Source organism: Vanacampus margaritifer, chromosome 17, assembly GCF_051991255.1.
Source record: "Vanacampus margaritifer isolate UIUO_Vmar chromosome 17, RoL_Vmar_1.0, whole genome shotgun sequence".
NCBI lineage: Eukaryota > Metazoa > Chordata > Actinopteri > Syngnathiformes > Syngnathidae > Vanacampus > Vanacampus margaritifer.
The window spans coordinates 16,974,017-16,996,072 of NC_135448.1; the positions used below are offsets into that span (position 1 = coordinate 16,974,017).

At 39.9% G+C, this 22,056-nt stretch overlaps 2 protein-coding genes, 4 long non-coding RNA genes and 1 other non-coding gene across 17 annotated transcripts; 5 read left to right on the forward strand and 2 right to left on the reverse strand.

Moving 5' to 3' along the window:
* Positions 1-2,245: 2,245 nt before the first annotated feature.
* LOC144037144 (uncharacterized) lies at positions 2,246-3,103 on the forward strand. Its single transcript, XR_013288834.1, has 3 exons — positions 2,246-2,713; positions 2,815-2,844; positions 3,060-3,103. It is a non-coding gene; the product is annotated as an uncharacterized LOC144037144 (long non-coding RNA).
* Positions 3,104-3,131: 28 nt separating this feature from the next.
* On the reverse strand, positions 3,132-8,170 carry LOC144037145 (uncharacterized). 2 transcript variants are annotated; one of them, XR_013288836.1, is made up of 4 exons: positions 7,955-8,170; positions 6,835-6,904; positions 5,966-6,067; positions 3,132-4,442 (listed from the first exon to the last, which is right to left on the reverse strand). It is a non-coding gene; the product is annotated as an uncharacterized LOC144037145 (long non-coding RNA). The 2 variants fall into 2 exon arrangements; XR_013288835.1 differs by having other exon boundaries at positions 3,132-4,445.
* A 1,940-nt stretch (positions 8,171-10,110) lies between these two features.
* Positions 10,111-11,335, forward strand: LOC144037142 (uncharacterized). Its single transcript, XR_013288831.1, has 6 exons — positions 10,111-10,272; positions 10,335-10,566; positions 10,641-10,730; positions 10,877-10,928; positions 11,021-11,069; positions 11,274-11,335. It is a non-coding gene; the product is annotated as an uncharacterized LOC144037142 (long non-coding RNA).
* A 2,976-nt stretch (positions 11,336-14,311) lies between these two features.
* On the forward strand, positions 14,312-16,180 carry LOC144037140 (uncharacterized). 10 transcript variants are annotated; one of them, XM_077548337.1, is made up of 11 exons: positions 14,315-14,429; positions 14,489-14,615; positions 14,717-14,746; positions 14,812-14,850; positions 14,972-15,013; positions 15,160-15,211; positions 15,309-15,357; positions 15,550-15,668; positions 15,742-15,822; positions 15,885-15,976; positions 16,052-16,180. In XM_077548337.1, the coding sequence occupies exons 6-11, from the start codon at positions 15,194-15,196 to the stop codon at positions 16,161-16,163; spliced, it is 471 nt and encodes a 156-aa protein (XP_077404463.1). In that variant the 5' UTR covers positions 14,315-14,429; positions 14,489-14,615; positions 14,717-14,746; positions 14,812-14,850; positions 14,972-15,013; positions 15,160-15,193; the 3' UTR covers positions 16,164-16,180. The 10 variants fall into 10 exon arrangements, with proteins under 10 accessions (XP_077404457.1, XP_077404465.1, XP_077404463.1 ...); XM_077548331.1 differs by lacking the exon at positions 14,489-14,615 and having other exon boundaries at positions 14,312-14,429; XM_077548336.1 differs by lacking the exon at positions 14,812-14,850.
* On the reverse strand, positions 15,038-19,435 carry LOC144037143 (uncharacterized). The gene is made up of 3 exons (XR_013288833.1): positions 19,229-19,435; positions 18,135-18,204; positions 15,038-17,723 (listed from the first exon to the last, which is right to left on the reverse strand). It is a non-coding gene; the product is annotated as an uncharacterized LOC144037143 (long non-coding RNA).
* Positions 19,436-20,584: 1,149 nt separating this feature from the next.
* LOC144037089 (small ribosomal subunit protein eS27-like) lies at positions 20,585-22,055 on the forward strand. Its single transcript, XM_077548228.1, has 4 exons — positions 20,585-20,749; positions 21,241-21,349; positions 21,428-21,538; positions 21,893-22,055. Exons 1-4 carry the CDS (start codon positions 20,600-20,602, stop codon positions 21,919-21,921), a joined length of 399 nt encoding a protein of 132 aa, XP_077404354.1. The 5' UTR covers positions 20,585-20,599; the 3' UTR covers positions 21,922-22,055.
* On the forward strand, positions 21,703-21,837 carry LOC144037870 (small nucleolar RNA SNORA35). The gene has a single exon (XR_013289104.1). It is a non-coding gene; the product is annotated as a small nucleolar RNA SNORA35 (small nucleolar RNA).
* Position 22,056: the final 1 nt, after the last annotated feature.

Here is a 22,056-nt window from a genome sequence, read left to right on the forward strand (position 1 = left end):
CAACGGTACTTGGAATTAATTTAAAAGATTTATTTTTCAACATCATTTTTCAGTGAATCAATCATTTTTACAGTAATTCACAGAAAATGTTTTAAGAATTTTTGCCTATCATTACCAACCCCCCAAATAAAATAAACAAAATGAGTGCCATTTTTCACACCTGAAACCTAGTGGGGAAAAAAAAAATCCCCAAACATGTTGAACATCACAGAAGATCCATTTCGTAAATGTGGGAGGATGAAAAGATGGCCGGTCGGTCACATGACAGATGGCCCTTGTCTCTTCCACCGGTGCTTTCGCCGTCTCAACGCCGGCACCAGACGCTCCTCCAGACTCACACTATCGCTCATAACATGCGCAATCATCGTCATCATCATCATCATTATCATCATCGCACTTCCATTCTTCCTCGCACCGAGCCCATCTATAGATAGCCTGGCTTCAGCCGCTCTCACTTTCCTTGGCTTCAAGGGTGCCGGAAATAGGCCTGGAAGGGTTATTTGTCGTCTGTCACTTTCAAATGTTGACATTATGAGCTTTGGAGTGTTTCAGAGCCACATCAGCTCCACTCGTGATTTATTACCCAAGATTGTGGTGGATGTCTTTAAAAAAAAAAATATATATATATATATATATATATATATATATATATATATATATATATATACCCAATCTGACAGCACATGACGTGTGCTCCAAAGTTGACATTGGAGGAAGTCTGTTGTTATGCTACAGTCGTTTAAAAAAAAATGCCTTACTAGATATTAGTGTTGTTCCCATACCGATGTCATGTCATCTTAACTTTTTTTTTCCCTTCAAGTCTTCTGTGTTCACCTCATGCACTTTTTCTGATCTCGGTTTTGTGCAAATAAAAAATATTGAATCTATCCAGATGTGATGTGGTTTGTGTCGACCAACGCATGTCATTCCAATGACCGCTCATGAGCAAGCTCAGGAGAAGCCTGATAACAATCCTCACCTGCTTTGTAATATGGAGACGTGGACAACAGGCTGGATAGTGTGCCCCGAGGACCAGGATTGAGAAACACTGCTCGAGGCCATTGGGTTCAAAAGTTGTGGGAAAAGAAGTCCTCCACATAAAAATGTATGGGTTGGGTGCAGTACCACATGTCCCCAGCAAATGGCGCACTCCCTGGAAGGGTGACGTTTCAGGTTAGCATATCTGGGTTTCGTCTCGTTTGTAATTGTTTAATAATGTGATAAAACAATAAGCGTGCCGTTATAAGACGCGCATCATTAAAGCCGCCAAGGAAATAATAGTTGGACAAAAAAGAAGAATCGTTGAGAATCCGTGTGGGTGGAGTCAAGCAAAGTTTAGTGAAAATTCAGAGAAAAACGGAGAAGCAACTGAGACACGATGCAATACTGCCCTCCTGTGGATGAATGGAAATAGGATTGACTTGTTCGTGAGCTGTTAATTAATATATAAAACAATCGTTGGATTCGTATTTGAGTAGATTACATATCTGACGACCAGGATGTGTATGCGTGAATTGAAAGTAATACCCATAAAAAAATAATATAATGGCTGGTGGGGAGGGGTGAAGGTTGGAGGCACTCGTGAGTAAATAACTAACTTGAGTTCGGAAAAAGCTACTCATCACCTTCATTAATTTTTAGCCAAAGCAACGTGATCAGGTGGCACTTGAAATAAAACGCCGACTGCCGTACCTGTGGTAACGGGTTCGATTCCCGCCCTTTACCTTATTTTCTATAATTTGAGAAATTATCTCATAAAAACTGAAGAGTTCTGGAATCGAACTCAGGTCTGTAGATACGGTAACCTTTGTTACTGACCACTCGGCCAATTTCGCCGTTGTGAATCTCAAATTTATCGAGTTTGTACACTAACTTGAGTTCGGAAGAAGTGTACTCATCACCTTCATTAATTTTTGGTCAGAACAACGTGAACAGGTGGCATGTGAAATAAGATATGGACTCCCGTACCGGTGGTAACGCGTTCGATTCCCGCCCTTTACCTTATTTTCTATAATTTGAGAAATAATCTCATAAAAACTGAAGGGATCTGGAATCGAACTCAAGTCTGTGGATACGGTAACCTTTGTTACTGACCACTCGGCCAATTTCGCTGTTGTGAATCCCAAATTTATCGAGTTTGTACACTAACTTGAGTTCGGAAGAAGTGTTTCACCCTATACCTATAACATAATTTTGACCTAAAGAACCGGAAGTTACAAGACGGCTTAGACGAATGGCTAACGACATGGGCTCTGGAACAGACGAGCAGGGTTCGATCCCCGTCAAATACTTTACTGATTTTACCAGGATTTTCTGTCTATATGCAGTCGAAATACTTTTTTTTGGTCTCTTGGTTGAATAAAGCTTTCGAAAAAAACAGCAAGTGATGACGTTGTTACCGAAAACCTATTTAAGGTGTGACTAATTGAACGAGCGGTCTTTCTTTTCTTCGCCAGCATCACGTCGACGTCCTCCGCCTGCTGTTCGCCACTCATCTCGACAAGATGACCAAAAGCTTTGACAAGAGGTTTGTTTAAAGATTCTGCATACACTCGTAGTTGTAACTTTTAATGTTCACCTTTTCAGCATGCAAACACCTTGCTAGCATGCTAGCTAAAATGTTTGCTCGATCTTGGTCAATAAATCAACGTCAATCGCGTGCTAAAATGACACCAACGCATTTATTTGACATGTTTGGAAATAAATGCTCGCGGTAAGTAAAGTACTTATTTGTTAAAACTTTGTTCTTAAACGCCAAACGGTACTTGGAAACGGAAGATCTTGAGTAACACGAAATGCTTTTTCCCTTTCCAGCATCTGGAGAAAAGCACCGTTTGGCAGAAGGTAAGTTGCCAGCGTTTGTACATTAGTGAGAATCAACTCTTAACTTTCTTTACATTTGTCCACAGGCTTGCATCTTGAAGTGAATGGACTCCCCTTGAAATCAAGTTGCTTAGTCCCCCATCTTTTTGACCACTTATTTTTTTATTTTTCTCTCCACTGGTTTAACGTGCTTTCATGTTTCCAAGCTAACTATATTATGTTACCGTGTCTTTCAGGCCGTTGACACGATGTCCAGCCCAGCCCTGTTGTCGTCACTGGTGAGACACAAACACTCATACATGTTAAAATGTGATATCATGTTTTAATTTGTTTTAGCACATGGTGAGGAAGATAGACGTGCCAGGTGATTTGCACTGACCATTCCTAACGTCCTGTTTTCTTGTGTGCAGGTAAAAACGTCATTTTGACTTGAACCAGAGCTGCCTGAGGAACAGGAAATGTGTAAGAGGCTGGCCATTTCTGGGTTTGAGCATGCTGCAAAACAAAATGGCTGACGTGAACATTTGATAAACCTATTTGACCGTCTCTCTTTTTGTAGTTTCCCCAAAGCTGCATTGAACTGCGCTTCACTCGGGAACCTTTAAAGGTACATTTACCTTTTTGTGCCGACACGTTGACGTTTGTTTTCTTCTGCTTTTGTTAACTAAATGGTGCCAAAGCATCTCTGGGCCTTGGAGTAGCTCAACCACTTTTTTTTTTTTTTTTAATTGTTGACACATGTTAATAAACTGAAGTATAAGCTAGACTGGTTCATTGCTCATCTCCTGTTTGTGTCAGTTTGTCCACTGAAAAGAAGTTGAAGGTCACTTCAATGTTTTCGTCATGGTCATCTTCCTGTGATTGCAGCTGCGTCATCACTGACAGTCCCAAAAACGGGTCGCAGGTCCTCTTCTGCACTGGTGGGTTTCATCTAATGTCTAATTTGCTGCATTAAAAAAAACTCATAACTTCCTTTTTGTTGTTGTAGAGTCCCCTCGACCAGGCAGTGACTTTTGTCCAACATTTGTGTTCTTGGTGCTGCATTGATGCCAACAGCTTGACGTTGACGGTAAGCTTTGAATGTTGTCAACTCGGCGAGCTTTTCCTCGATGTCTTCCAATGTTGTTCTTCTGCAGATGCCGAATAACATGGCGGGCGTCCTGGCGATGCAGCAGTGTGAGCAATTTGGCCCGGATCGCCTTCTGTGCTGGTAGCTTTCATCATATTTGGAAAAACGTTTGCTGTACAAGTTGACTTGACTCACTGATGTCGTTTTGTTTTAGGGCCACACGATCTGCTCCCGCTGTGCAATGTTTTCTTCAAGGTCATCTTCCTGTGAATGCAGCTGCGTCATCACTGACAGTCCAGAAACAAGTCGCGGGTCCTCTTCTGCACTGGTGGGTTTCAGCGTCTGTCAAATTTGCTGTATTAAAAAGAAACACTTGACTGATTTTTTTGTTATTGTTATTATAGAGTCCACTTGACCAGGCAGTGACTTTTGTCCAACACTTGTGTTCTTGGTGCTAAATTGATGCCATCAGCTTGAAGTTGACGGTAAGCTTTGAATGTTGTCGACTCGGCGAGCTTTTCCTCGATGTCTTCCTGGCTCACAACTTCACCTGCTGACCACAAGGAGAAAGCAATCAAGTCATACAACTTGCAGTTGTTGTTTTTTTGTTTGTTAAAAAAAAATAAAAAACTTAAAACAAAACATCTTTACTTTTTTCATTTTGTCATTTCAACATGTACTCTGCAAAAAAACAACTAGAAATTGAAACATTTCAACTTTGCTGAGCTCTTCTTGTAACCTTAGAAAACCTGCAAAATTTTTTTTGAAAGAATTATAACTTTTCTTGTAAAATTAAAAAAAAAACGGGGAAAAAATTCTTGCTAAATAGAGTGTGGCCAAATTGCATGGTGGGCATGGTTATGCAAATTATTGAGCAGGAAGCCATCTGATTGGTGGGTTCTGTAATTGCCAGAATCTGATTGGTCGGCCCCATAAATGGGTGTGGTTTATGCAAATTATTGAGCAGGAAGCCATCTGATTGGTGGGTTCTGTAATAAGTGCCTGAATCTGATTGGATGGCCCCATAAATGGGCGTGGTTTATGCAAATTAAAAAGTCTATTTGCATAAGTGGGCATGATTTATGCAAATTAGGCCACATATCCAGTTTTTGTGTGGAAAAGTGGGCGTGGTTATTTGCATGCAGGCAGCTGATTGGTCAATCTGGAGAGGGTGTGGTCAGTTATTCAAATTAATTTGCATGCAGCCAGCTGATTGGTCAATACAGAGAGGGCGTGGCCAGTTATGCAAATCATTGATTATTTTTTTATTTTTATTTTTTTTTATGTCCATTCATTTGCATTTTGAAGCTTCCTAGTAGCAAAAAAAAACATTATTGGGCTCTTGAATGGATTGCAAGTGGATTGTTCAGGTTGTTCTTGAAGATGTTTTGGCCCCTGGTCCGAGCAGGCTTCCTCGATTCATGTTAAAAATCCCGCCATCTGGCCTTGAAAATGAAGCCAGAAAGCCAGCTCGGACGGGAAACCAAACGTCTTCAAGAACAATCCACGTGCAATCCATTCGAGGCCCTGAAAATACAAGCACAGTGCAGTTAGAAATCAAACACGGAGACACTCATTTCACTTCAACAATATATTTGAGTTGAGACAAGCACTTTTATGGACACAACAAGAATTTAATGTTGGACTCAAGTTACAAAGACTGCTTGACAGGCTGTACATGGAAGCAGCAACACACGGCACCATGTTGTGTGTGTGTGTGATGTCACATGAGCACAAGTGAGCCATCGTCTCCGAAAGCCAACAAACACACTAAAAGACAAGAACATCATTCAATGCTTCTGGACATTTGTTTGAATAGCATTATTTGAAAAAGTGGGCACAAATAACATCCATTGATGGATTTCAAAAGACCTTCATGTTATTTTGCCAAACATTTTCAATAATTTAGCCACAACAATGTCATTTCATAAAGCACACGTTCACAAGCATTGAATGATGTTCTGCTGTGTGTGTGTCGGAAATCAAGCAGAGGTTCAAGCGCACTGAAAAGTGGCTTTGTGACATCACATACCTCAAAAGCACACAACATTTGCCTTCAAGTAGCGCACACACCTGTCCAGAAGCAGCTTGCTGTCAATGGAGCGCAGACCCATCCGACGTCCCAAAAGTCTTGAGTCTGTTGGCTGCATGTTTGTCCAAGACCTCCCTCCCATCCTGCCGGGAAACAAAAACAAAAGGAGTCAGTCATGCTCATTCACATCAAATTACTCACAACACAGCTAAGTCCGATGCTACCCAGCTCAACCAATATATATATATTTTTTTAAACTGACAGTAAGCAATCATGCCAAATCGGCTAAAAATTGTTAACAAAGGTTAGCATGTGAAATCATCAGTAAAAGCAGAAGCATTTTTAGCAACTCTTTTTTTTTTTTTTTATATTTGGACACTTGATTAGGTGCACTTGAGGGGCACCTTGTGACTTTTCTATCTACTATCAGAACCTCTACACATTAGTCAAGACAGCAACTAGTTTGGAAAGTCATTAGGTAGATGAGCGCAATCAAAAACCAACGGGCTGACCCGTCACTCGATTCATCCACAAGTGGAACCACACATCACATCATTCAATGCTCCTGGGCATGTGCTATGAAGATTTTTTTTTGTACAAATAGTATTTATTTGAATAAGCAGGCAACATAATATCAACCTAAGATTTTTTTTTAAATATATTAGGAAAAAAAGTTTTTATTTTTGTTTTTAAGTTGTTTATATTTTCTAAATATTTAATTTTTCAATCATTTGAGCCACACCAATGTGATTAAAAAAAAAAAGCACATGTTCAGAACCATTGAACGTTGTTCTGGTGTGTGTCTAAGTACATCAAGCGCAAGTCAGCGCACTGACAAATGGCAAAGTGGCATCACACACACCTCAAGCACACAACATGGCATCCTCGGTGTAAAAAAAAGTACACGCACCTGTCGAAAAGCAGCTTTCCAATTGCATTCTTGTAACGCAGACCCATCCATGTCCCAAAGGGCCTTTATCCTGTCAAGAAAATACAAACGGCAGCTGTGAGTAATGCTCATTTGCATATCGTAGGTGCCAATTTGCATAAAACACTAGACTTTCATACAATTGAAATTCTCTTAAATATTCGTGTCACTCGTTGATAAATGTCATATTATTGAAGTTTTGACCACAGGCTGCCTGTTGATGATTTTTCATAGAATACAAGTGATACATGCAGTGAGCAAGCAGGTCAGTGCATTCCAATTTAAGCCACTCCCCCACCCGCTCACTCCGCTCTGCTGACTCCACCCATCACCCGCACAAGCTCGCGCCTTCGCCAATCGCTGCTGCCCCGCCCTCTGGAATTTATGCTGCATTCGAGGAAGTCGGGAACGCACCGACGGACTACAATGTGACGTCACTATACAATGGCGACCCCTTTGAAAAACACAATTTACTCGAGGTTAAAACTAGACAGCGTTCTTCGTTCATAAATATTCGACATTACTCCACGTAAAACAACGTCTCCCTGCATGAAATTATATGGTGAACTACTGAACTGTATGAAATGCTTATGATATAAGATAAAAACAATAAATTAAGCAAAATTGCGAGAAGGCAAGTTTGCTGGGGGTCAAAATGAGTTTTGAGGACCAAAACAAAAAGACAAATTTATCACTATCCACCATTTTGGTTGTTTACTTTCGCATCGAACACTTTCAGGTCGGAACTGAAAAAGCAACTCGGATAAATTTTGACCATTCTCGAATGCAGTATCAACTAATCCCACAAGGCATCAGGAATATTGACTCATTAGAACATTTTCAAATGCTCAAAATGGATTTTTTTGTTAATCCTGATGTTATTTTTTAGTATTTATTATTATTATTATCTCACACTTTCTCGTTTTTGACAAGTAGACCAAATAAACACATTTTAAATTGGACAATAGTATCGTGTTTCGTTAGTTTATCTAATCGAGTCAACCGAGGACACGCTAAATAAGAGACGATGGTTCTTTTTAAACTAAAATATACTTTTAGAGGACCATGCAGTAAAAACGTGGAAAAGTTGAGCACGAGTTACCTTTTCACAACACGTTGCCACTTTTCTTCAGCTGACGGGTAGCAGTCGACGTGGAGACAATATTCCTTTATTGTGGACGCCTCTGTGCATAAACAATCCAAAATTACCAACTAACGTAACTTGGAGTCGACCATGTGCTCAAAACAAACAAACAAAAACGCCAAACTAAACAATTTTTCATTTCCTTTTCCGGTCAGTGTTTAACTTCCGGGTCGCAGCTGAGTTCAGCACTAACTAGCTAAAATAATACTAATTATACTACTACTCATAAAAATGATAATAATAATTATTATTATTATAATTATAACAATAATACAAATAATAAACACCGTAGCGAATAACAAACTAGAGGGCAAATTTGTCATTAATAGTTTTATGGGGGATAGAGTATTGCAATGCCCCACTACATGGTCATCTTAAATAAATAAAAAAGCCTCACTATACATGGCTTGGACGTCCACACGCACATGCGCAACATGGTCATAATAGTTTGGTATTTTTTCCCCATTACAGTTTGTTTTTATTTCATTTTGACTTGTGATTTATACATTTTGTTGGTTTTTAATTAGGTTTAAAACAGGTTTGTTTTTACTTATTTTTTTTTAATGCTTTGAAACATACACACTAGACAAGAATCACACTCACACACAACCCAGTGTTATGAAAATGGTGATGATGGGTGACATTTGTTTTTTCTACAGCGCACCTGTTTTTGGTCCTTTAGGGAAATGAGGCGTCACTTTATCATTTGGACGGCAACCATCAGCACCTGGTAAGCACGTGCACCGCATCAAATCATATTCCTCGAATAGAAAATTAAAAACTCAATTTAGACTCCATGTGGCTTGTTAATAGAGATCGTAGTGCTTTAGATTTTACGGCATTAAAGCTAAATAGTGGACACTTATTTTGGTACACCTACAAAATTTTAATCCAGTCCAAGATGTGTGGAACTTTTAAACTAATGCTCAATTTTGAGAGTTTATTGCTCCATCCATGTTTTCCCACTCAACTTTGTTGACGTTATACAAGAGCTGTTCCTAATATTTTTGTTCTAAACGTACGTGTGCTTGCTGGAACTGCAATGAGGTAACTTCAATACTGAATAACTTTTCTCATTCAATTGATTTATTGCAAATTAGGGATGGGCGAATACGGATACCAGCCGATAGGCTGATATTATTTCAAGGTATATCGGTGCCCTCTTGTGGCCGTTTTACGATCATGCGCTATTAATTAGAATGTAAAATAATATAGAATTGCCATTAATTCCATGCAATTTTACGGAAAAAAAAATTATATTGGGATGTATGGGTCTTTAAAATGATTTGTCATTGTTGTTTTTGTTTTCATTTTTTTCAAACAGTGACAGATATATTTTTTAAAACCTTTATATCTCATTTTAAAATTGCATTAATTCAATGGCAATTTTTGGCCCAATAAATTAAATTATTAATTTAATTAATGTATTCACTGTAAAAGTGTCTCGTTGACATCCACAACTCTCAGAGAATTAATTATAATCATGCCATTAAAAAAAACGCATTAATTTATCATTTTAAAGGAATCATTTTATTTACAACTCAAAAGTTGGCCTGCATGCATGAATTAGGTTACATAATAAATAAATAAATAAAGTCATTTTTTCTCATTCTATGTATGTATGTATTTTTAAAACATGGTCATGTTTTAAAAAACGCCTTACTATACAAGGTCGTTGTTTTTTTTTTTTTTTATAAACGCCTAACTATACAATATAAATGTTTTTTTGTTTGTTTTTTAAACAAACAACACAAAACGCCTTGCTATGTAAATACATGGTCATCCTTATTAAAAAAGAAAAGAAAAGCATATGCACCGACGTCACGTCATCACGTGACTGCCCTACGAACGAAAGGAAATGAGTGTTGAATGGAGGTGGACGTGACCCGGAAGAACTTTGTGACTCAGCAGCTGTTATTTTACTGATTATTGGCTTGAAGGACCGGAAATGAGTTGTGAGTTTGGGTGAATGGTTAGAGATTTGGGCTTTGAAGCAGGCGACATGGGTTCGATTCCCCGACAATTGCTTAACTAATTTTGTCATGATTTTCTGTCTAAATACACTTGAAACACTTTTTTGTTCTCTTGGTTAAATAAAGCTTAAAAAAAAAAAAAAAACATCACGTGATGATGTCGTTACCGAAAATCTACTTAAGCTGTGACCAATTCAACGAGCGATTTTTCTTTTCTTCGCCAACCTGACAGCATCACGTCGACATCCTCCGCCTGCTCTTCTCCACTCCTTTCGACAAGATGACCAAAAGCTTTGACAAGAGGTTTGTTTAAAGATTTTTTCTTACACTCGTAGTTGTAACTTTTAACATGTTCACCTTTTCAGCGTGCAAACACCTTGCTAGCATGCTAGCTAAAATGTTTGCTCGATCGCGGTCAATTAACGTCAACCGCGTGCTAAAATGACACCAACGCATTTATTTGACATGTTTGGAAATAAATGCTCGCGGTAAGTAAAGTACTTATTTGTTAAAACTTTTATTGAACGGAAGATCTTGAATAACACGAAGTTCTTTTTCCCTTTCCAGCGTCCAGAGAAGAGCACCGTTCGGCAGAAGGTAGCTTGCCAGCGTTTGTACATCAACAACTTCAATGAGAATCAACTCTTTACTTTCTTTTAATGTGTCCACAGGCTTGCATCTTGAAGCGTCTTTCAGCCCAGCCATCTTGCAGCAGGCCATTGACACGGTCGGTGTCCAGCTCAGCCCTGTTCTCGCCACTGGTGAGACTCAAACACTCATACACGTTGAAATGTGATATCACGTTTTAATTAGTTTTAGCACATGGTGAAGATGACTGAAGGAGGGTAAGGACATGTCTGGTGACTTGCACTGACCATTCCTGACGTCCTGCTTTTTTTGTGTGCAGGTAAAAACGTCATCTTGACTTGAACCAGAGCTGCCTGAGGAACAAGAAACGTGTACGAGGCTGGCCATTGCTGGGTTTGAGCATGCTGCAAAACAAAATGGCTGCCAAAAAAAACCGTATTTGAATATATCTCTCTTTTTGTAGTTTCCCTAAAGCTGCATTGAACTGCGCTTCACTCTGGACCCTCAAAAAGGTACATTGACCTTTTTGTCCCGACACGTCTTCTGCTTTTGTCCACTAAATGGTGCCAAAGCATCTCCGGGCCCTGGAGAAGCTCAACCACTTTTTTATTATTTTTTTTAAATTGTTGACACGTGTTAATAAACTGAAGTAGAAGCTGGATTGGTTCATTGCTCATCTCCTGTTTGTGTGTGTTCGTCCGCTGCCGACGTGGAAGGTCACTTCAAGGTCATCTTCCTGTGAATGCAGCTGCGTCATCACTGACAGTCCCAAAAACGTTTGTTGTTTTTAAAAAAAGAAAAAGAATGATTATTTTGCGATTAATTTTTTAATCATAATTAATCGCATGACTTCACTAGTTAAGTATTGATTAATTACAAATTTTATATCTGTTCTAAATATACAATAAAAAAATGTATAGGTTTTCATGCTCTTAACAAAAGTGGGAGAAAATGTTAAACTAATAGAAATAGTTCAAATGAATTTTTGACGTCTATAGCCGTCAATGGCAGTGAATGAGTTAAAAAGTAAAAACTCATTATCAGTATATGTATATAAATAAACATTTTTTGTTTAATTTTTTTTATCAACCACTTCAACTCCAATTTATTAGTTATTTAAATGCAAAAATATTGCATTGTTTAACATTAACACAAAAATGCCATTGCATAGAACTAAACTGAAAAATTTTGATTTATTTTTCAACATTTTTAAGTGAATCAATATTTTTTACAGTAATTCACAAAAAATGTTTTAAGAATTTTTGCCTATCATTACCAACTCCCCCCTCAAATAAAATAAACAAAATTAGTGCTCTTTTTCACACCTGAAACCTAGTGGGAAAAAAAATCCCCAAACATGTTGAACATCATAGAAGATCCATTTCGTAAATATGGGAGGATGAAGAGATGGCCGGTCGGTCACATGACAGATGGCCCTTGTCTCTTCCACCGGTGCTTTCGCCGTCAACGCCGGCACCAGACGCTCCTCCAGACCCACGCTATCGCTCATAACATGCACAATCATCGTCATCATTTTTGTAAAATACAGTCAAATGAGAGGCAGCGTGCAGGAACATGTGGTTAGCACATCAAAGGTTGTGGGTTTGAATCTCAAAAGGGGCTTTTTCTGTGGAGTTTTGAGGTTCTTTCCTTTGCTTCCTCCCACATTAAAAAAAAACAGGCAAGTTGTGTTCATTAAAGACTCTAAATTGGCTGTAGGTGTGTACGTGAGTGGGAACGTTTTTTGTCTATCAGATGAAAAGTGGTCTAAATCGGGGTTCAGTTACAAAGTTGGCATTGGAGGAAGCCTGTTATGCTACAGTCGTTTAAAAAAATGCCTTACTAGATATTAGTGTTTTTCCCGAACTTTTTTTTTCCTTCAAGTCTTCTGTGTTCACCTCATGCACTTTTTCTTATCTCGGTTTTGTGCAAATAAAAAATATTGAATCTATCCAGATGTGATGTGGTTTGTGTCGACCAACGCATGTCATTCCAATGACCGCTCATGAGCAAGCTCAGGAGAAGCCTGATCACAATCCTCACCTGCTTTGTAATATGGAGACGTGGACAACAGGCTGGATAGTGTGCCCCGAGGACCAGGATTGAGAAACGCTGCTCGAGGCCATTGGGTTCAAAAGTTGTGGGAAAAGAAGTCCTCCACATAAAAATGTGTGGGTTGGGTGCAGTACCACATGTCCCCAGCAAATGGCGCACTCCCTGGAAGGGTGACGTTTCAGGTTAGCATAACCTGGTTTCGGCACGTTTGTAATTGTTCAATAATGTGATAAAACAATAAGCGTGCCGTTATAAGACGCGCATCATTAAAGCCACCAAGGAAATAATAGTTCGACAAAAAAGAAGAATCGTTGAGAATCCGTGTGGGTGGAGTCAAGCAAAGTTTAGTGAAAATTCAGAGAAAAACGGAGAAGCAACTGAGACACGAAGCAATACTGCCCTCCTGTGGATGAATGGAAATAGGATTGACTTGTTGGTGAGCTGTTAATTAATATATAAAACAATCGTTGGATTCGTATTTGAGTAGATTACATATCTGACGACCAGGATGTGTATGCGTGAATTGAAAGTAATACCCATATAAAAATAATATAATGGCTGGTTGGGAGGGGTGAAGGTTGGAGGCACTCGTGAGTAAATAACTATTAACTTGAGTTCGGAAGAAGCTACTCATCACCTTCATTAATTTTTGGTCAATGTAACGTGATCCGGTGGCACTTGAAATAAAACACCGACTCCCGTACCGGTGGTAACGCGTTCGATTCCCGCCCTTTACCTTATTTTCTAGAATTTGAGAAATAATCTCATAAAAACTGAAGGGCTCTGGATTCGAACTCAGGTCTGTGGATGCGGTAACCTTTGATACTGACCACTCGGCCAATTTCGCCATAGTGAAACTCAAATGTATCGAGTTTGTACACTAACTTGAGTTCGGAAGAAGCGTACTCATCACCTTCATTAATTTTTGATCAGAACAGCGTGAACAGGTGGCATGTGAAATAAGATATGGACTCCCGTACCGGTGGTAACGCGTTCGATTCCCGCCCTTTACCTTATTTTCTATAATTTGAAAAATAATCTCATAAAAACTGAAGGGTTCTGGAATCGAACTCAGGTCTGTGGATACGGTAACCTTTGTTACTGACCACTCGGCCAATTTCCCCGCTATGAAATCCAAATTTATCGAGTTTGTACACTAACTTGAGTTCGGAAGAAGCGTACTCATCACCTTCATTAATTTTTGGTCAGAGAAACATGATTAGGTGGCACATGAAATGAAAACATCGACTCCCTTACCGGTGGTAACGCGTTCGATTCCCGCCCTTTACCTTATTTTCTAGAATTTGAGAAATAATCTCATAAAAACTGAAGGGATCTGGAATCGAACTCAGGTCTGTGGATACGATAAACTTTGTTACTGACCACTCGGCCAATTTCGCCTTTGTGAATCTCAAATTTATCGAGTTTGTACACTAACTTGAGTTCGGAAGGAGTGTTTCACCCTATACCTATAACATAATTTTCACCTAAAGAACAGGAAGTTACAAGACGGCTTAGACGAATGGCTAACGACATGGGCTCTGGAACAGACGAGCAGGGTTCGATCCCCATCAAATACTTTACTGATTTTACCAGGATTTTCTGTCTATATGCAGTCGAAATACTTTTTTTTTTGTCTCTTGGTTGAATAAAGCTTTCGAAAAAAACAGCAAGTGATGACGTTGTTACCGAAAACCTATTTAAGGTGTGACTAATTGGACGAGCGGTCTTTCTTTTCTTCGCCAGCATCACGTCGACGTCCACAGCCTGCTGTTCGCCACTCATCTCGACAAGATGACCAAAAGCTTTGACAAGAGGTTTGTTTAAAGATTCTTCTTACACTCGTAGTTGTAACTTTTAATGTTCACCTTTTCAGCATGCAAATACCTTGCTAGCATGCTAGCTAAAATGTTTGCTCGATCTTGGTCAATAAATCAACGTCAATCGCGTGCTAAAATGACACCAACGCATTTATTTGACATGTTTGGAAATAAATGCTCGCGGTAAGTAAAGTACTAATTTGTTAAAACTTTCTTCTTAAACGCCAAACGGTACTTGGAAACGGAAGATCTTGAGTAACACGAAATGTTTTTTCCCTTTCCAGCATCTGGAGAAAAGCACCGTTTGGCAGAAGGTAAGTTGCCAGCGTTTGTACATTAGTGAGAATCAACTCTTAACTTTCTTTACATTTGTCCACAGGCTTGCATCGTGAAGCGAATGGACTCCCCTTGAAATCAAGTTGCTTACTTCCCCCATCTTTTTGACCATAGCTTAGACTTTTTTTTTTCTTTTTCTCTCCACTGGCTAAACGTGCTTGCATGTTTCCAAGCTAACTATATTATGTTACCGTGTCTTTCAGGCCGTTGACACGATGTCCAGCCCAGCCCTGTTGTCGTCACTGGTGAGACACAAACACTCATACATGTTAAAATTTGATATCATGTTTTAATTTGTTTTAGCACATGGTGAAGATGACTAATGGAGGGTAAAGACATGCCAGGTGACTTGCACTGACCATTCCTAACGTCCTGCTTTTTCTATGTGCAGGTAAAAACGACATTTTGACTTGAACCTGAGCTGCATGAAGAACAAGAAACGTGTAAGAGGCTGGCCATTTCTGGGTTTGAGCATGCTGCAAAACAAAATGGCTGACGTGAACATTTGATAAACCTATTTGAACGTCTCTCTTTTTGTAGTTTCCCCAAAGCTGCGTTGAACGGCGCTTCAGTCGGGACCCTCAAAAAGGTAAATTTACCCTTTTGTGCCGACATGTTGACGTTGGTTTTCTTCTGCTTTTGTTAACTAAATGGTGCCAAAGCATCTCTGGGGCCTGAAGAAGCTCAACCGCTTCTTTCTTTTTTTTTTAATTGTTGACACGTTAATAAACTGACGTAGAAGCTGGACTGGTTCATTGCTTATCTCCTGTTTGTGTGTCAGTTTGTCCACTGAAAAGTAGAAGGTCACTTCAATGTTTTCGTCATGGTCATCTTCCTGTGAAAGCAGCTGCGTCATCGCTGACAGTCCCAGCAACGAGTCGCAGGTCCTCATCTGCACTGGTGGGTTTCATCTTCTGTCAAATTTGATGCATTGAAAAAAAAAAAGAAACTCATAACTTCCTTTTTGTTGTAGAGTCCCCTCGACCAGGCAGTGACTTTTGTCCAACATTTGTGTTCTTGGTGCTGCATTGACGCCATCAGCTTGAAGTTGACGGTAAGCTTTGAATGTTGTCGACTTGGCGAGCTTCTCCTTTGTCTTACAATGTTGTTCTGCAGATGCCGAGGAACATGGCGGACTTCCTGGCGATGCAGCCGTGTGAGCTATCGTCCCAAATCCCACTAAAGTTGTCGGATCCCCTTCTTTGCTGGTGGGCTTCATCATATTTCAAAAACGTTTGCTGCACAACAAGTTGACTTGACTCACTGATGTCGTTTTGTTTTAGGGCCGCACGATCTGCTCCCGCTGGCTCACAACTTCACCTGCTGACCACAAGGAGAAAGCAATCAAGTCATACAACGTGCAGTTGTGCTTTTGTTTGTGTTAAAAAAAAATAAAACTTAAAACAAAACAGCTTTACTTTTTTCATTTTGTAATTTCAACAATTACTCTGCAAAAAAACAGAAATTGAAACATTTCAACTTTGCTGAACTCTTCTTGTAACATTAGAAAACCTGCAAAAAAACATTTTGAATGAATTAACTTTTCTTGTAAAATAAAAAAAAAAACGGAAAAAAAATCTTGCTAAATAAAGGGGTGTGGCCAAATTGCATGGTTATGCAAATTATTGAGCAGGAAGCCATCTTATTGGTGGGTTCTGTAATTGCCAGAATCTGATTGGTTGGCCCCATAAATGGGTGTGGTTTATGCAAATTACTGAGCAGGAAGCAATCTGATTGGTGGGTTCTCTAATAAGTGCCAGAATCTGATTGGATGGCCCCATAAATGGGCGTGGTTTATGCAAATAAAACAGCCTATTTGCATAAGTGGGCATGATTTATGCAAATTAGGCCATATATCCATTTTCGGTGCATAAAAGTGGGCGTGGTTTTTGCATGCAGCCAGCTGATTGGTCAATCTGGAGAGGGTGTGGTCAGTTATTCAAATTAATTTGCATGCAGCCAGCTGATTGGTCAATACAGAGAGGGCGTGGCCAGTTATGCAAATCATTATTATTATTTTTCTATTATTTTTTATTTTATGTCCATTCATTTGCATTTTGAAGCTTCCTAGTAGCAAAAAATCATTTTTGGGCCCTTGAATGGATTGCAAGTGGATTGTTCAGGTTGTCCTTGAAGATGTTTTGGCCCCTGGTCCGAGCAGGCTTCCTCGATTCATGTTAAAAATCCCGCCATCTGGCTTTGAAAATGAAGCCAGAAAGCCAGCTCGGACGGGAGACCAAACGTCTTCAAGAACAATCCACGTGCAATCCATTCAAGGCCCTGAAAATACAAGCACAGTGCAGTTAGAAATCAAACACGGAGACACTCATTTTACTTCAACAATATATTTGAGTTGAGACGAGCACTTTTATGGACACAACAAGAATTTAATGTTGGACTTAAGTTACAAAGACTGCTTGACAGGCTGTACATGGAAGCAGCAACACACGGCACCATGTTGTGTATGTGTGTGTGTGTGTGTGTGTGTGTGTGTGTGATGTCACATGAGCACAAACGAGCCATCATCTCCGAAAGTCAACAAACACACTAACAGACAAGAACATCATTCAATGCTTCTGGACATTTGTTTGAATAGCATTATTTGAAAAAGTGGGCAAAAATAACATCCATTGATTGATTTCAAAAGACCTTCATGTTATTTTGCCAAACATTTTCAATCATTTAGCCACAACAATGTCATTTCACAAAGCACACGTTCACAAGCATTGAATGATGTTCTGCTGTGTGTGTGTGTAGGAAATCAAGCAGAGGTTCAAGCGCACTGGGAAGTGGCTTTGTGACATCACATACCTCAAAAGCACACAACATTTGCCTTCAAATAGCGCACACACCTGTCCACAAGCAGCTTGCTGTCAATGGAGTGCAGAACCATCCGACATGTCCCAAAAGTCTTGAGTCTGTTGGCTGCGTGTGTGTCCAAGACCTCCTCCCATCCTGTCGGGAAACAAAAACAAAAGGAGTCAGTCATGCTCATTCACATCAAATTACTCACAACACAGCTAAGTCCGATGCTACCCATGTGCTATGAAGATTTTTTTTTGTACAAATAGTATTTATTTGAATAAGCAGGCAACATAATATCAACCTAAGATTTTTTTTTAAATATATTAGGAAAAAAAGTTTTTATTTTTGTTTTTAAGTTGTTTATATTTTCTAAATATTTAATTTTTCAATCATTTGAGCCACACCAATGTGATTTTTAAAAAAAAGCACATGTTCAGAACCATTGAATGTTGTTCTGGTGTGTGTCTAAGTACATCAAGCACACTGACAAATGGCAAAGTGGCATCAGACACACCTCAAGCACACAACATGGCATCCTCGGTGTAAAAAAAGTACACGCACCTGTCGAAAAGCAGCTTTCCAATTGCATTCTTGTAACGCAGACCCATCCATGTCCCAAACGGCCTTTATCCTGTCAAGAAAATACAAACGGCAGCTGTGAGTAATGCTCATTTGCATATCGTAGGTGCCAATTTGCATAAAACACTAGACTTTCATACAATTGAAATTCTCTTAAATATTCGTGTCACTCGTTGATAAATGTCATATTATTGAAGTTTTGACCACAGGCTGCCTGTTGATGATTTTTCATAGAATACAAGTGATACATGCAGTGAGCAAGCAGGTCAGTGCGTTCCAATTTAAGCCACTCCCCCACCCGCTCACTCCGCTCTGCTGACTCCACCCATCACCCATCACCCGCACAAGGTCGCGCCTTCTCCAATCGCTGTTGCCCCGCCCTCTGGAACTTATGCTGCATTCGAGGAAGTCGGGAACGCACCGACGGACTACAATGTGACGTCACTCTACAATGGCGACCCCTTTGGAAAACACAATTTACTCGAGGTTAAAACTAGATAGCGTTCTTCGTTCATAAATATTCGACATTACTCCACGTAAAACAACGCGTCCCGGCATGAAACTATATGGTGAACTACTGAACTGTATGAAATGCTTATGATATAAGATAAAAACAATAAATTAAGCAAAATTGCGAGAAGGCAAGTTTGCTGGGGGTCAAAATGAGTTTTGAGGACCAAAACAAAAAGACAAATTTATCACTATCCACCATTTTGGTTGTTTACTTTCTGAAAAAGCAACTCGGATAAATTTTGACCATTCTCGAATGCAGTATCAACTAATCCCACAAGGCATCAGGAATACTGACTCATTAGAACATTTTCAAATGCTCAAAATTGATTTTTTTTGTTAATCCCGATGTTATTTTTTAGTATTTATTATCCCACACTTTCTCGTTTTTGACAAGTAGACCAAATAAACACATTTTAAATTGGACAATAGTATCGTGTTTCGTTAGTTTATCTAATCGAGTCAACCGAGGACACGCAAAATAAGAGACGATGGTTCTTTTTAAACTAAAATATACTTTTAGAAAACCATGCAGTAAAAACGTGGAAAATTTGAGCACGAGTTACCTTTTCACAACACGTTGCCACTTTTCTTCAGCGGACGAGCAGCAGTCGACGTGGAGACAATATTCCTTTATTGTGGACGCCTCTGTGCATGTAAACAATCCAAAATTACCAACTAACGTAACTTGGAGTCGACCATGTGCTCAAAACAAACAAACAAAAACGCCAAACTAAACAATTTTTCATTTCCTTTTCCGGTCAGTGTTTAACTTCCGGGTCGCAGCTGAGTTCAGAACTAACGAGCTAAAATAATACTAATTATACTACTACTCATAAAAATGATAATTATAATAATTATTATTATAATTATAACAATAATACAAATAATAAACACCGTAGCGAATAACAAACTAGAGGGCAAATTTGTCATTAATAGTTTTATGGGGGATAGAGTATTGCAATGCCCCACTTTGGCACAGGGGGGCGGTGTGGGTCCAGGGAGTGAATGAAACTTTGGTTCTAAACGTACGTGTGCTTGCTGGAACTGCAATGAGGTAACTTCAATACTGAATAACTTTTCTCATTCAATTGATTTATTGCAAATTAGGGATGGGCGAGTACGGATACCAGCCGATAGGCTGATATTATTTCAAGGTATATCGGTGCCCTCTTGTGGCCGTTTTACGATCATGCTCTATTAATTAGAATGTAAAATAATATAAAATTGCCATTAATTCCATGCAATTTTACCGGAAAAAAATTATATTGGGATGTATTGGTCTTTAAAATGATTTGTCTTTTTTTTAAACAGTGACATATATATATACTTAAGCCAACTTAAGCCACTCCCCCACCCGCTGACTCCGCTCCGCTGACTCCGCCCTTCCCGCCTCTTTTCTTCAGGTGACGTCACGTACAGGAAGACGCTCTGAGTGGGTGTGTCCTTTGTTTCTACTTGGTGAATTGAATTCCCTCCAAAACTGACTATTCCAACTGAAATCGACTGAATCGTTTCTGTTAAGTTTTTTTTTGTTAACAATCTACAACGAAAATGCCAGATCAGAAGCCAACTATACCCAAGATTTTACCGAAACAAAGCGACCAAAGCGGCAAATGTATGCCGTAAAATAATGAAAGAAGTAATAAACGAGAACACCAGGCAAGAAGTAATTGAACTGTTCAAGACAGTTTTTATTATTATTATTATTTTTAAGTACAACGGTTACCGTTAAACATTCAAAGTCAATTGCTTGAAGTCCATCTTTATATCGTTTAACAATATCAGATTTGATTTAGTGAACTTTTCCAAATACAATTGAAATTTAGTTCATAACATAGGCTGGATAAATACGGCATATGTGCTTTCAAAAAGGATTAGATCTAGTTGTAGGAAGGGGAAAAAACGTGAACCTGTTAAAAAAAAAACGCACGTCAATGGTTGAAAAAAGACCTCACCAAGATGGCCGTGGTCGTCGCGCCGAAGTCGTCACTTCCTGCTTAGGCTCAACGCGGCCGCGAATATCAGGGCCTCGCTTCCGGTTGCACCTCCTTTTCGGCAGCGGCTATTTCCTCGCCAACATGCCAGTGAGTATCGGCGCCGCCTCATCCAACGACATTCCCCCCATTTAATGGCGCTTTTGGGCGCCCGTTCGCGACTCTACGTTTAGCGGAGACCTTTGCGATTCCGCTGTTACCCGCCGAAATCATCCTTGCTGTCTTTTGGTGACACTTTGGCCCAAATTAATGTGCACTGTTCTCGAGCGCATTGTGACTCAAGATGGCGGCGCGCACACGGAAATCATGGAGTCAGCCGAGCTAGGGCTTGTGCTTACAAGATTCCCCTCTGTGATTCTCAATGTTGCATATTTTTTTTGGTATTCTTTTTAAGCTAATTTAAGTAGTTAGTCGGTGTGCCTAAAGAGATAACGGGTGCGCTATCTAACCTCTAATATAGGCAAACCTGGAAGCCTCGTTGGCAAATCCGGAACGACCAGTTAGGAGACATGAAAAATGCCACCATATCATGTACCGCCTTTAATAACATGGTTCCTAATGACTTATGTCCGCCCTGTCAGCTCGCGAAAGACTTGTTGCACCCATCTCTAGAGGAGACGAGGAGGAGGCACAAGAAGAAGCGCCTTGTTCAGAGTCCTAACTCTTACTTTATGGACGTCAAATGTCCAGGTAAGGTGCAAGTACGCCGTTGGGTGACTGCCGGGGCATACATTTTGTTTTGAATTGATCGGATTTGTCTTTCCCCAGGATGCTACAAGATCACGACGGTGTTCAGCCACGCGCAGACGGTCGTGCTGTGCGTCGGCTGCTCGACTGTCCTGTGTCAGCCCACCGGAGGCAAAGCACGTCTCACAGAGGGTCGGTACACACACACACACGTTTTATTTTAATTTTATTTTTATTAAACTTGTTATGGCTGTGTTAGCATTAAGCTAGCATACATTTATAAGGCAACGTTTTGTGGTTATTTTTTGCAAACTTCAACAAGGAGTTTGCCATAAACAAAATGTTGGTGTGTTTTCCCGCACAGCTAAGTAAGTGACTGGACTTCCTGTTTGGTGGTCGTCCGTTCTCGTTGTTGTGCCAGATGAACCTCAGTTTGCAGAAGGGTTGAGCTCGACCAGTAGCCCCCTCCCATTCGAAGGCTGAGAACAAGCGGCGTTTGTAGCCAAAGCACTGACTTAGCTGACTCCTCTGTCTTTTGTCCCTCAGGGTGCTCGTTTAGGAGGAAGCAGCACTAAGATGTTGTTCCCGGAGCTGAAGTGGGGACTAAGGGAGGGAGCGCGGGAGACGGATGTCGCCGCCGCATGCGTTGTAACCGCCGTTCCGCCGCCCTCCGTTCCTTGTTTCTCAATAAAATGATGTTTTGGCTACAT

Coding starts and splice junctions, on each gene's coding strand:
- LOC144037089 (XM_077548228.1), top strand. CDS start 20,600: ATGGTTGAAAAAAGACCTCACCAAGATGGCCGTGGTCGTCGCGCCGAA. Junction 20,750..21,240: donor ATTTCCTCGCCAACATGCCA/GTGAGTATCGGC, acceptor CCGCCCTGTCAG/CTCGCGAAAGACTTGTTGCA. Junction 21,350..21,427: donor TATGGACGTCAAATGTCCAG/GTAAGGTGCAAG, acceptor GTCTTTCCCCAG/GATGCTACAAGATCACGACG.
- LOC144037140 (XM_077548331.1), top strand. Junction 15,358..15,549: donor CAGTCGGGACCCTCAAAAAG/GTAAATTTACCC, acceptor TTTGTGTGTCAG/TTTGTCCACTGAAAAGTAGA. Junction 15,669..15,741: donor GCAGGTCCTCATCTGCACTG/GTGGGTTTCATC, acceptor TTTTTGTTGTAG/AGTCCCCTCGACCAGGCAGT.